The sequence below is a fragment of the Dermacentor silvarum genome, chromosome 5 (genome assembly GCF_013339745.2).
Source record: "Dermacentor silvarum isolate Dsil-2018 chromosome 5, BIME_Dsil_1.4, whole genome shotgun sequence".
In the NCBI taxonomy this organism is placed as follows: Eukaryota; Metazoa; Arthropoda; class Arachnida; order Ixodida; family Ixodidae; genus Dermacentor; species Dermacentor silvarum.
The window spans coordinates 114,710,484-114,725,028 of NC_051158.1; the positions used below are offsets into that span (position 1 = coordinate 114,710,484).

A 14,545-nucleotide genomic window follows, 5' to 3' on the forward strand; every position below is an offset into this window, starting at 1 on the left:
ATTTATTGATTTGTTAACGTATAAAATGTCACAGTTTCGCCCTAAGGGCGAAGCAATGAATGCGATAGCAACACAGCAATGTCATACGAAGTAAGGTGAGCGGCTTTGGTAGCAATATGAATTGTAGTAAACTTGAGCTGATTAAGTAAGCAGGTGTGCTGCGGCGTAAGTAGACCGACATGAAGAGAGACTCGATGACCACGAGAAGGCGCGTGTGAAACGGTCGTGTTGATGAGAAGCGCTTCCCGTGGGCAGCGCGCGTGCGAAGGGACACACCTGTAGCGCTGCACTGCCGATCCGGGCAGCATTGCATGTGTAGCGTGCGTTGGAAAATGTGGCCCGACTATTACTAACTGAATGAACAAGCGTGGTGTCAGCGCTCACAAACAAACATGAACAGATCACACTGAATGACTGCAGCCAACGACTGTCAAAACGCTGGCAGCAAGCATACGCCGCGCAGCGGGCGAAGGTACGTGCGGTCTATCGCTTCAACGGAAACTGAGCGGCGAATGCACGGCGCATAAAGGTCAGAGCTGTGTGGAGATAAGAGACGGTGCGGGCGAGCGAGCGACGAGCGCGGTTGTTGGCAGAGTAGAAGTGCGCCCCCCCCCCCCCCCCCACCCCCTTGCGCTGCCTCCGGCGCTGGCTTCCCGCTTCCTTGCTTGCGCGTGGGTGATTGAGTGCGTTCGCTCTCCGTGATAGCGCGCGTCCCCGCACGCTTCCGCTCGGGCATACGGCGCGCGGCGAAGATTTTATCTATTGGGAACCTCACGGCGACGGCGACGACGACGGCAGAAATCCGGTTGAAGTGTCCATATAATTGCTATCGCAATAATATTTACGCGGTATATAGCACTGTTTTATCATATTACCCCACCTTCTCATCCATTTGTCCCTGCTTTTGTCCCAGGCCCTAACAATAGCAACAGTAAACAGAGTGGTTTTGTAGGAGGATGGCGTGCAACACAGCAAATTCTTGACATTTGCTAAAGCTGTTTTTATTAGCGTTTTCACATGCAGTAGTTGAAAAGTTCATAAGTATGAGGCGCTAGCATTCGGCAGACGACGAGATGTGATGAACTTCGTGTGATTCGGTGGCGCCATCTATCCAAGATGCTTGCAAAAGAACACGCGCGCGCCGAATTTTAAATCCCCATCGTGTCCTTTTTTTTTAATATGCGGAAATAACATTGTATACTCCATACGTATGAGCGACGTGGAGACGCATATCGTTAATTATATTTTGAACATTATATTTTGAAGAAAGTTGGCGGAACAAAAACGAAAGCTTTGCTTTAAAAAAGAAGTGAAGCAATGTGTTCGCGAAATCAAGAAACTCTTAAATTTATTAACACTCCGCTTAAACATTTTAGAGCGATACCTCAACTACTCCAGGTACATACCCAGAAAACGCCTGGTTTTCGTAAATCTGACCTTCAAGCTCAGCCAAGGTCGAACTGGGACTGATCCTGCCACTATCGGCGGCTGCTGTGTATGGGCGTCTTGCGCTGGAGTTTGAGGTATAGTAGCGGCGCCTGCTGGAGGCGAAAAACGTCATCTGGGTAGTACCAGCTTGGATAGTATTGAGCACTGGCTGTGGCGAAGCACGTTTATAGCCCGCGTTTTGCGTCGATTCGCACTTTTTCTGCCCTGTTTCGAGTGCGAAAAGGCACGTAACTTCTCACAGACCATGGCGACCAGGCTGCGAGCTGGCCGCAGCCTATAGTTATACGAAAACGTACTCTCCGTGTGCCGTAATGCTGGAAGCAGAAGACATCGCCGACGCCGATCCGGAGAGACCTAGCTCAGCCTCGAAAAAGCGTCACCGTCGTTACTGCTGCGTCGTGGGCTGCCATGAACAAGAAGGCCTGAATCTCAACATCAGATTCTACCGTTTTCCTTCAAGGCCTCACGAAGTGGAGCGTCGGGCGCGCTGGATAACTGCAGTTCGTCGCGCTGGGTAAGCGAAATGGAAGACCGACATAGCAGCAGGCATGGCTGGTGATTCACGATTCGAGACCCGGCCACAGCGACAATTAACAATTTGACCGGTGCGAAGTGATGAAGTGACCAGGTGTGTGCAAATGACCACAAATGGTCGGGCTGATTCGGTGACAATTCACTACCCCACTACGAGCAGCACAGGTTGGAGAGTTGAATGTGCTCATCCTTGATCTCAAGCCAGCACGTTGAGGCAGCACATCAAGGTAGTATTGATTACAGCACATCGATGTTCAGGCGCTGTCATTAAAAGCTACATCAAGCGAGCAGCGCACGAGCTCGCGCTAAAGCGCGATTTGCACGTACGTACGTTACTGCGAGCTTATATGCATTGCATCAGTTATTTATCAATTGCTAAAGGGACAGATGACCGCTACTATAGCGCAGGCATAATTACTTGTCTAGCGGCATGCAGTCAACAAAGATTGCAGGAGACCCGCCGTTTCGCGGCATGTCGAAAGACCGCTGCCGTCGCGGCGCGTACCGTCGTGCGCTCGAGCAGCTCCGTACACATGTCTGCTTATCGCTGCGGTGAATTCATTTATAGAAAGCATTTCCTCGCGTTTGTGCGCCTGAATCTAGCAGCGTGCAAACCTTACCTGAAGTTCAACTTCGCACGTGCGTGACAAGCTTCACGTGCGATTGACACCGCGCTAAAACTTCGCCGCTTGAACGGCGTACATGTATTCGGCATTGCAGAATTTCTTGCCTTTACGCAGCATGCCACCCATGGAAAAATCTTAGGCGCCCAATATTCGCTGCAAGCCGTGGTACAACACAACCGAAAGTGGGGGGTCCATATTGTAAACGTGCTTCCCGACCGAGCTTGGTACTACCCAGTTTCGGATTGAGGGCGCTTTTTAGCACCACTTTTGCAGCACCCCCTGGGCAACGCAAAAGCCCCATACTCCGCGTGGGCCCCCATATCTTGTAAGCGATCTGCTCCTTATCTGCGAGAGGGTCAAACCGCGCGGTCGCGTGGGCCTCATCTTCAAAGCGATCTGCGATGTGTAGAAAGTGCGCCGAGTGCAGGTAGCTTCATATGCGCTGTGCTTGCGACGCTTCGTTCGTGTTGAAGCGAGACGCAGCATGAAGGTAAATTCGCTCGCTGTTACGGCCGCGCCGAGTAGCGTCTTTGTGTTGTCTTGTGGCGCAATTGTAGATACGGTAGTTGCTGACGGCGGCGAGCCAAGGGGGGTGAATCTTCCTATACCTCCCATTGGTTCTCCTATAGCAGACGCTCAATCGACGCTAGCGCCAAGGCTCACTTCAGTTAGGCCCTAGCGGATGGATGACGGTACAACGGTGACGAAAAAAAGGAAAAAAATAGAAAAGAAAAGCGATTTTTTTTACCCTCCCCCTTTGGCTACAGCACTTTTTTTCTTCCTTTTTTATGATAACGTTACTCCGTCGTTTATCCTTTCCCTCTTGATTTTCCTATCCCTCTCCCATGCCTCGCCTCACCCTCCCCTCATGCCTCGCGCAATGCTCTTTTTTTATTTCTTTAGCTGTCTGCGACGCGCTCTATTTTTTTAAATGCGAAGCATTTCTTGCCGGCGGCTCTGTCCGTCCCTCCCGCGTCCCACACCCCCACAGCGCATGCGCGTCCCCTGCCCTCTCTCTCCTCTTCTATGCTCCCCCCCTTTCTCTCCTCTAGGAATCCGGAGTGGCGCGCACGACAGGTGGTGCGACAGCTGCATACTCCGCTGGGGGCGCCACGATAATTCCGCGGTATGAAAATGACGGAGCGCGCGCGCCTCATTCTCTCTCCTGAGAAGGAAATAAGCATTTAGTTTAAAAATGAAAGCAATGAAAGCATTAGATGATACATTGACATCATGGTTCACAATACGGTTGAGATAGAAAAGAACTAGCAGCTTGCACTGGAGGCGCACTGCTAAAGAGACAACGGAGCTGATGGCCACCTAGCTAGTCCTGGCTTTTGGACTAGGCTAAGCACTACGACGTCATGATTTATAACTTGAAAATAATAAAACTTCGTAAATAATACGTTTACGGGCAGTTATGCGCAGATCTACATTCCACGTGACGTATCAAAGGCGGCAAAACTGAAAATACAGATAAGCGCTCCTACACGACCAGAACACTCATGAGGGGCCTAGAGCTAATATTTAAAATCTGGCTCGCTTCTCCCAAACCCGCTTACAACGAATCGCAAGACGCCAGTGACCTGACTAGGTCGCTTCGAAGATGAATTAGCGTAGTGGCGTAAACGGGAGAACGTGGACCACTTCCGGTATATCCGCGCCCCATCATTCTCCAAAACGTAAATCGGCAAAGTGGCAACAATCACTGGACAATGTGGATGCGCTGAGGCGCATTAACGTAACCGTGCCCGGGGCCTTAAGTGGTGGGCCACAATGCCCACGTAGTATTCTGGCTGGCTTCGTTTCGATTGTCACGTTACGCTCATGCGTAGTTTTCTAACCCTTCCTCCATGCTTTGCGCCCATTTAGTAGTAACGTTGAGACGATTCATCGCTTCTCTTTAGTTGGTAATCATTTATCATCATTAAGGAAAAATATCACAGAAGTGTGGTTTTGATCAATTGGCAGAACTTTGCGTGCATAATTTCCGATGATTGGGATGATGAAGAAACTTTATTGTAAAGGGGGAAAGGGGAACGCAACTTTAGGGGTGGGGCCCCACGTTCAGGACCCCACTGGCTTCAGCCGCCCGCCGGACGCGTCCCATAAGTGCCAGTTGCAGCTCCGGATCAGAGCTGGCGAGTTGTACCTCCCACTTCTCGTTGCTATTTACGACTTTGCTAACCAGAAAACTCTTTAAATTTCCGGGCTTTTTATCACACCCCCATGAGATGTGGTACAACGTTGGCGATCCGCCGCACCACGAACAAGCGTCCCGATACAGAGTCGGATAAATTTAGCTTAATTTTGAAAGATGTGGGAAAACATCTGTTTGTAGTTTACAGAAGTCTGTGGCGTCCACCCCGTTCTCTCTTCAACGGCGTCATAAGGATATTCGCTGAACAGTTAAAAAATGTTCTTCGCGTAGGTAGGTTTCCTTGCTGAGTTATGTGTACACTGTTATTTTTCAATTATGTGACTTGCCCCGAAATGTTGTCAGTGTTCGTTATAGCGGAGTATATATATATATATATATATATATATATATATATATATATATATATATATATATATATACTTGCGTTAGATTCTTCGCGCATCCAGCATAGTGCGTATGCGGCATATTTATGGTATACCAATACATTATACGATTGCAGGTTGTTTTGCAACCCTAACTATCTCAATATTTATTACCACCGAAGAGAGAACTACAAAGAGTCTTACAGAAAGATTATTGAGCTTTTGTAATACGAAATATAGTGTCGTGTATACATGATTGGAAGCTTGGTGTGCCGAAGAGGACACAGATGACGGCAAATATCGGCGTATTACTGCTACAGCTGTGAATACAAAATTTGAAGCCTCCTTTTTTTTTCAGCCGATGTTTTGTTTGTGATGGGCATAGAATAATTTTCATTTTCACAAAATGACGCAGGCTCTCCACTCTCCACCTTTTGATTCTAACCTACCTAGTATAAAATTTTGACCTCTTGTTTTGCACTTTACTTTGACCTACGTGATTCTTGGCCATTCCCCCAGAGTGGGTACGTGCCTGTATAACAGAAAGATCTACATCTATGTCTTGTTATTGCTCTGGTTCTCCAATGAAATGTCGCAACCCACTCGGGGGTGTGGGCCATGAATCTGGCAGCGAAAAAAAAAAGATTATAACAAGAGGAAAGTAAGTGCAAATGAAATAAGTATCTTGTAAATGGGACTTAACGTATTACCGTTACAGATATGAATGAGCAAATGTCTAATTATTATAGAAAAGAAAAGCTTATGCGATCCTAATACGAATGAAGAAGAATTTTAGCGTGCAATGCCTTTTGTCTCAAGCAGAAAGATGCAGAGGGCTTCACAAACGTTCCTGTGACTGTAGCCCGTACATCTACATCTACCACAGCCACGGCTACAATCCCGGCCGATATCTAGCCGCGCCGAGTTGTCGGAGAAGAAGACGATGACGTGCGCGGCAGGCGGTGTGTGACGTCGAGGCGGCGGCGGCCATGGCGTTCCCGCACCTTCAGGCACGCCGGTGCCTGTCGTTCCTGGCGGAAGTGCTCTTCCTCGCCGGCATCATCTGGCTCCTCCTGCTCACGGTGGCGTCGCTGCTGAGCTCGGGCAGCCAGAAGACCAGCGCCGCCGAGCACGCCGGCGGGCTGCTGGTCGGCCTGCTCTTCGTCCTCCCGGCCCCGCTGCTCTTCCTCATGGACGCAGTCTGTAGGAGGACGCCCAGGACGCCGCAGGTGAGGAACCCCCGACTGTATGGCGCGCTTGCGTCAAAGTCTCGGCTGTGCTTAATTGTAATAAAGGTGTAACCGCGAAGCAGACACTATAGCGCGCCTTCCGGTTTCTAGCAATGTTTGCACCACGCGTGAACAAAGTCGCACCTTCGTGAGGCAGCACCGCGACATTGTAGATGTCCTTATCGGTGGCTTGCATATATGCGCAGTACCGTCTCGCCGTCAACCGAAGGCCATTAAACACCATACATCATCATCATCGAAAGCCCTTGTCGGCAATATTTATTTCTTATAATAGTGTAAGCATGAGCTTGCTGGCATTCCATATTATTTGACTAGAGCACAAAAGAAAAGCACGATGACAGTACAATAGACATGGACAAAGCATTTTATGAACGTCTATTGTCCTTTCTTCGTGTTTACTTCTTTTTCGTTTGCGCTATAGTGGGCTGATTGTGGCGCCGCGCGTTCTGGCGTTCGCGGGTTGCGTTGAGGAGATTCTGTCGAAGCGGGTGTCGCGGTTATTCCTGTCACGCATATACCCCTGCCGTAGATGCGCCTTTACAATAAGCACCCCTGCTGTGGGACAACCAGCGTTTCTCCTTAAATCAGTCACCGGTGGAACAATTGATGGGCACGCAGGGTCTTCGGGGATGTGTCTGCAGTATGCAAATGTGTATGTCTGTGTGCTTGTGGATGCTTTGAGCGACCAGTAAGATATAGGAGGTCGAGTGTAAAAGCGCCCTACGGTCAAGCAACACGCCGAAAAAAGGAAACTTTGGTTGGCCTTGAGTCTTCGTGTTGAGCTGGCTTCTACCATTTTGGTAAGCTCATGAACTTGCCACATGACTGTCAACGAACATTTGGCGTCGCGGAAAGTGATGCGCTAAACCTAGCCATCCCCGCTCAGGATTTGTCACTGTGGCCAGCGGCTCGCCGACGTCGCCCGGCACCCGTGCAGCGCGAGCCGAGCCCGCCTTCGAGCCCCGGGCTGGCCGAAGAAGGCCTGGTGGTGCCCTTTCCGCCACCCGAATCTCCGTGGTGGGCCGAGCGCCCGCCCACGTACGAGGAGGCGATACGGATGCCCAAGTTCGAGGACCTTCACACGCCCAGGGTACACCAGGCCCGAGTTTACTATCAGGTGAGTGGCTGTGACGACAAGCGGTGAAGAGGAAGGGCTGGCTTTCGGCCTCTGGAGCACGGGTGCTAGTTAGACATGCCACTGATAATAAGTGATAGGGTTTAACGTCCCTACGCAAATACCTTGACAATGAATGACGTAGTAGTGAAGGGACGCCACAAAAGTATGGAGGCTTTGCCGTCATATTCTGGAGGGGAGAAAACATGAAATTCAGTCATACTCTACGCGTGTACTTTTTCTCTGTAGGCGACATTAAAGGACGCGACGAAGTACTCAAAGGGTCTTTGGCAAAAATTATTCTTCGAAGTGACGAACACTGAAGTATAGAAGTGTCAATTCATTCATCTGTGTCAGAATGCGCGAAGGCTTTCTTTTATACGTCCTTCTTGCCTTGGCAGGATGCCTTGGCTATGAACCTGTCTAACATAACGATTGGGGGAGACTTGCTTTTGCGGGCATTTCTAGTGAAACAATATTTTTGTGACTACAGGGACAGTATTCGCAAGAAGTAATTACGCTAGTCCTACGCTCTTTTCCTCCGAACTGTTCTGTTTATTTACAGTCATGCGCCTTGTCTATCAAAAATAGTAGAGACCGTTCCTGTGGAAGTTAATGTTACTTTGGTAAATGGCCACCGTGAAAACAGGCCTATGCATGCTTGGGTACATTCGACTTTCAACATTGGTAGATCGCCTTGATGGTCGAAAGAACTGACAGCTCATGTGTTACCATTCATTAAGCTTTCGAATCTATGGCTTCTCGAAAAAAGCATGATATCCATTCCCGCGCGCTATATTTTGTCTCTGCGTTGCACCCTGGTGTCACGAACATATGCAATTCGTGTTCTGCTTTGAGAAGTCATGCAAAAACGACTTCTTCCGTAATTTGGGTATCAATCAATCAAGAAATCAAGTAATTATTTACTTAATAGATAACTGAATTATTTAGCTAATTAACAAATGAATAATTAATTAATTAACCAATAAGTCAATCAATCAATCAATGACGTATTTGCGAGGCACGAAAAATAGCATAGAAAGATGGTTTGACCGACAGTTTATTGCGAAAACAGTCACTTACGGCTATTGCGTTGGACCGGAAACTAAACAGTTTCGTTCCAATACAATAAAACGCAAAGCTCAGAAGAAGCGGTGTTAGAAAAAAAAAAAAGAAAAAGACGCATACTCAGCATAACGACTTACGGTAAGTGCAGCACAAGCCATAAGTTCATAGCCACTGTGTATAAATAAAGAACAAGCTCCACGTTAACGTAAAGTTTCGCGCACTCGTTATCTCTTGGGGCTCCTGTTTTAAATTGTAGCACCATTATAATACGTTAACGGTTTCGTTGAACGCAACAATTGTGCAAAAGGATGAATCATACTAGGTGTTTCATATTACGTATGGGTAAACGATACAGGATGCATAGTAGGATGGTGAGCTGAGGTAGTTGGTAGTCGATTAATCACGTGAATATCACCCGAATACGAGGCGAAAAAGTGGCAAATGCTTAAGTTAAAGACAGCAAAGCACAATTTGCTGATACGCTTCCAGATGGCACACAATGCACGCAATGCGACAGATGGTCTAGCGACACACGTTTTACCCGACCTGAGTATAAAAACGCTTCCTCAATCTCAAGTGCCGCCTTGTCTTTGTACCTGTAGATCACTCAAGTGTTAGAAAGCACCTGGGAGCAGCCGCATTTTTTGCAATGCAAATTTAGGTTAGGTAACGGCTGGCCCTTCAGAGAAACTTTGTAAATTGTGTAAATGAATTAAAAGCCGGTGGTAAAGACAGCGCTGTGTCCGTCTTCCTCTATAGAGCATTAAAACGTTTTTTTCCGTTGCTTTACTCAAGACATAATACATAACTGGGAGGAGATAGTTTGCGTATAGTATAGTTGGCGAAGTTCACTCGCACTGATATTACCCATATCACCGGGAATGGTATTATATTTGTACGCGTTCTAAGGTGTCTAAGGTACGTTCCACGCACTTCCAATTCTTTTTTTTTTTGTTAAATGATGTGGCTGTGATAAAATTAGAATAATCACCGACGTAAATCTTCGGGGAAGCAAAGCCTGTCGTTAGTTGTGGATAAGAGTCATTAACAATTTTTCTGCATAAATCATACATTTGTTTAGTTCAATCGAAATTCCCATAAATAAGTAACTCCTAATACCTAAAAGAAGAAACCTGTTGAATCGAGATGTCAAGGTCTCGCTATTTGTGGTTTATATATTTTGATTGACTGCAAGAACAATACTTAGATGTTCAATTACGCCTTAATGGTATGCTTCAGGAGTGAATAAACGTAGTTTCCGGCAAACACCAACTCCTGTGTCAGATGAATACAACACTACATTGGACCGATGCGGGTGACACATGACGCAAATGAGCAAGGCTGGGTTGGACTGAATCTTGCATTTCAATACCTGCGATTGCGTTTCGCTCAGCACTTAGCAACAGATATAGCCTAATTTGATGCGTTAACACAGCGGGGAACAGGCAGCGCTTTTGGCTGCGTTGACTTCTCACTCACTTCGCATTGCTCACGTTGTTTTCTATTCCTGGTCACTACTCCGAAGATGGGAGGACGGAAGCGAGGAGCTTATATAGCCGTCTAAATTTAGAGGCGCCGCAGAAAGTCCAAAACCGGTGTCGGGCATTCTCTTCCGGACATGCGGGGTCTTCCGACAAAGCCTAAATTTAAGTGGTTTTTGGTGATCTGCGGGACATATTTCTCATGCAGCCCGGGTCAATGTAAAGTTATGCCCAAAATAAAGGCCCCACAGAAAACATTTATACCTTCCCAAAAAGCAGGTCTTTCGTGAGCGTTTCACAGCTAAGTTGTTTGCATCAGGGCTTTTGTATCGGTGACTGGAAGTCGAACGTTCACCAGCCAATGACGACCAGGGGAGAGAAGCCAAATGAACCTATAGGCTTTTAAATATTGGCAGGTTCTCCCGAAGGTGAAGCATTGAAAGTGATCGAATGATTTAGCGTTGTGCTTGAGGTCCCCAGATCGTGTTATATATAACACCGTCGCCCTACGCCTATTGCTATAGCAGCAGGCGGAGGCATGACGTAATGCAGCACACGAGAGAACTTTTGTTACGCAGCAGGTATGCATCACCCGTGCAGAAACCAGGGGTCGAATTCATAAGGTGACCGGCCGCCTTCATTAACGATATTTCCATCATCAGGATTGGCCAGCATCAGAATTTAAACTCTAGTTCTTGCGTAAAAATTTATTTTTGAATACGGGACCAGGCGAGTCACGACGCTGGTGCGATAAGGAACGCCGACAGCGGGATTAATTACCGGCGTCGCACACCGATGGTACACTGGGACGTCATGCACCTACGGCAGTGGGAAAGGGCAAGTTCCAGAGGCCACTGCTGCTGTTACTGCGTCTTACCCATCGTCACTATAGTGCGTTGCTGCCACCTCCATTGCGTGTGCTATAAAATTGAGTTTGAATGAAGTGCAGTAGGTTTTAAGAGATGCAGTCGTATGAATTAACGACCAAACAAATGAGATGGTCTTCTATCAGACGGCACAATTTGATTGCTTGGTAGTTTATTATTGTCTACTAAAGTACTGGGAATGCGCTTCTTTGTGTGTCGCCCTCTATCCGTCATACTCTTCAGTAATGACGTAACTTTATTTTTAAAACAATAAAATTGATGTCAGGCGTAGTGTACAAAGATTCGCTGGTCTATAAAAGCAGTCGATTGGTTGGCGCGGGAATGGAAAAATAAGGAGACGAACAGTTACATCAAAGTTGCGCCACTTGACTTGATGTCTGGGCGAGTTGTTTGTCGAGCACGGGGCAGCTTGGCTCACGATGTCACACTTCAAAATTGCTTTGATCGGGCTCTATTCGGTCCTCATCATTTGTACCATCTGGGCGAGCCTTGTGGTAACGTAGGCGAAGGGCAGCTTTAAAGGCGAAGCGAACCATTCAGAACAAGCCTGTAAAGAAATGCAGTCAAACGATATATTACGTTCCACTTTCAGACACCTCAAGCACTTGATTTGAAGGACAAAAACAGTTATGCTTTAGTACTTGTAATTTAGAGGTATAGGCTCAAAACAATATTTTTTTAACCAGCGGAATAACTCTCTTCCAGTGGTGCCATTATGTGGTTCTTGTATACGCATGTATGTTTGCATAAAGCGTGTATAAATAACTCGAATAATAAAACAATTTATAGGAACACGTATGTACGTAGCTCTAAGTTGCTTAACTCCGCATATATTTGCTATTTCCTCAAGTACTATGGGACCGGTGATCCCATTACAGTGTCTAATTAAACTAGAAGCCGTTATTAATCTGTCGCACTTCCGTTGCATTTTGTGCAAGACGCTGATCATTAAATTCAGACTTAGTTCGCCCAGTCACAAATCTACCAGAGTTGCATTCATTCGACAAATTTTCCCTGGAAGTCTTAGCAAAATTTCTAATCTCGTGTAATAGCTGATGAGGTACCCGAATTGTCATAACACCTTTGCCCATTCGGCACTTGCCATTCGACCATTACGCAATACCCGATAATGCGCTGTAGTCCTAACTATAGGTCTATAACTATAACACTATCCGTAGGCGTCGCTGTCTCTGAATCCAACGCGATTATTGCATGCTCCACAATAACCGGCGTCCTATTTCTCCAACCAGGTTCCGTGAGCGGGATCAGCCAGATGCGCCGCCGCCTTCGCCACATGTCCAAATTTCTGCGGCCACCTCGGAAAGAGGTGGACAGCTGCCCGGCGAGTATGGTTTGCCCAAATCCACAGCCACTGCGGCCACTCAAGACCAGGACAGTTTGCTGCGCTCTCCCGCGAAAAGTAAAAGAAAGAGTGTGGGAGTGATTCCACCCAGCCGGGCGTTTAAGCCTAGCCGGCAAGAAGGCACGTCCTCGTTGACTTGGGCTGGAATTCAGACACCTTTGCCGACCAAACAGTCACATAAAGCTTCTCAGCGTCACTTTCGTTTTTTTGTGTGTGTGTTACGCTTAAACGTCATCGGTGCGCATTCTGCAAATTTTCGCGGTTATTAAATTGCCCTTCGCACGCACATACGTTTTGTTTTTCCTAGGGCGATTCCACTTTAATGCGGTGTATTAGTGCCAATGCCAGCTTTTGCTTCCGTGGGACAATATGAGAGCTTCTATATGTTCTTCGCAATAAATACGACATTCACTTATGTAGGAGTGATCGCTGGATACTAATTTAGTGTTCGTCCATCACTCAAATATTGTTACTTCCCGTGCAACTATCATCATAATCATCATTATCATCATCATCGTCACCAGCCTATTTTTATACCCGCTGCAGGACGAGGGCCTCTCTCGCAGCGATCTCCAATTACCCCTGTCTTGCGCCTAGCTGATTCCAACCTACACGTGCAAATTCCTTAATTTCATCCCCCGCCAATTTTTTTCTCCTCCTCGACGGCGCTTTTCTTCCTTTGGCACTCATTCCGTAACTTGAATGGTACATCGGTTACCTGCCCTAACCATTGCATGGCCTGCCCAGCTCCATTTGCTTTACTAATGTCAACTAGAATATCAGCTATCCCTGTTTGCTCCTGATCCATATACCGCTCTTTTCTTGCCTCTTAACGTTACGCCTAATATTTTTCGTGCCATCGCTCTTTGCGCGGTTCTTAACATGTTCTCGAGCTCCTTTTTAACCTCCAAGCTTCTGCCTCATATTTTAGCTCTGGTATAGAAAGCAACAATTGTACGCTTTCTTTTCAACGACCGTGGTGGGCTCCCAGTCAGGATTTGGCAATGCCTGCCGTATGCACTCCAACCCATTTCTGTTCTTATGTAAATTTTCTTCTGATGGTCAGGGTCCGCTGTGAGCTATTGACCTACATAAGAGTAATCCTGCACAGAATTTAGAGTCTGACTGGCGATCATGCACTCTTCTTCCCAAACAACTATGAAGAACCCAGATACATTCTTCAGTTGCGGACGCATCACCTTCGTGCATTGTAATAAGAAAAGAGCATAGAATAGGATGAATGACACTGTTTACAGTAATACCTAATGCGCAACCACTGCTAGCGTTTTCTCTCAGAACTGTAGTAGTAGTCTACGGAGTATGAAGGTCAAAAGCGTAGCAGCTTGAAACGAGTTGGTATGTCATGACTTTTAGGCTTGTAGCGCAGCCCAGAACGAGAAAAAGGGAAGGTGGAAGGGGTAATGAAAAGGAACGGAGAACAGGGTGAGCGCGTATGACCTATACATGACAATGCTAAAATGAAGGAAAACCTTCGATTCAAGGCGAAATTGAGCAGTCATGGAAGTATTCCGTAGTTGAATGCGTCGCCATCTTAGAAAACATCCACAGGGGCCCCACAGCTGCATACATTGCGTCTATAATAATGACAAAACAATTGCTTAGGAACAGCGTCAGGCGGGGAGGAAAATCTCTGAATTAACGTTTTCAGAATGCGAGAGGTAATTAAGGATGCTAGAATATGAAAGAAGAAATGTAAGGATTAACAGGCAATATAAGAACTATGCAGATCTAACACACTTATTGGAATGTATTTCAAGCAAAGCTTTCGCGAAACAGTTGCTTGAATTCCGCCCCATTTACGGCGATGCGTACAATTTTGTCTACTTTCATCCCGTGCGAAGTAAAATTTTGTGCGACGTTTGTTTATCCACCTCAGTTGTCACAACTTCATTCTCACACATTTTTTTTCATTTTTATGCTCTACACCGCTAAGTATCTATGCCAAAATGCAAACATCAAATCAGGCGGATGCACAATGTGACATTTATACGCAGCAAGAGCACGAGGACGAACGCGCTGTGTGAGGTTTGTCGAGAGAAGAATGACGGCGAGAGGTGTACGCACAGGAAAGCACGAGAAACATGTAGCTACATTTAGAGATTGTATAGTTTTTGTTTCGCAGTGCCATTATGTAGGATTGATTAAGAGTGCGCACACATCCTAGTGGCGCATGCCGAATGACTTCATGACTGAAAATCAAGTAAATAAAATAATCCGTGGCATATATTC

At 46.8% G+C, this 14,545-nt stretch overlaps 1 protein-coding gene across 1 annotated transcript; it reads left to right on the forward strand.

The window, feature by feature from the left end:
• The first annotated feature begins 6,092 nt into the window (after positions 1 to 6,092).
• On the forward strand, positions 6,093 to 12,631 carry LOC119452559 (uncharacterized). Its single transcript, XM_037714628.2, has 3 exons — positions 6,093 to 6,361; positions 7,269 to 7,499; positions 12,183 to 12,631. The coding sequence occupies exons 1-3, from the start codon at positions 6,122 to 6,124 to the stop codon at positions 12,189 to 12,191; spliced, it is 480 nt and encodes a 159-aa protein (XP_037570556.1). The 5' UTR covers positions 6,093 to 6,121; the 3' UTR covers positions 12,192 to 12,631.
• The last annotated feature ends 1,914 nt before the right edge of the window (positions 12,632 to 14,545 follow it).

Coding starts and splice junctions, on each gene's coding strand:
- LOC119452559 (XM_037714628.2), top strand. CDS start 6,122: ATGGCGTTCCCGCACCTTCAGGCACGCCGGTGCCTGTCGTTCCTGGCG. Junction 6,362..7,268: donor GGACGCCCAGGACGCCGCAG/GTGAGGAACCCC, acceptor ATCCCCGCTCAG/GATTTGTCACTGTGGCCAGC.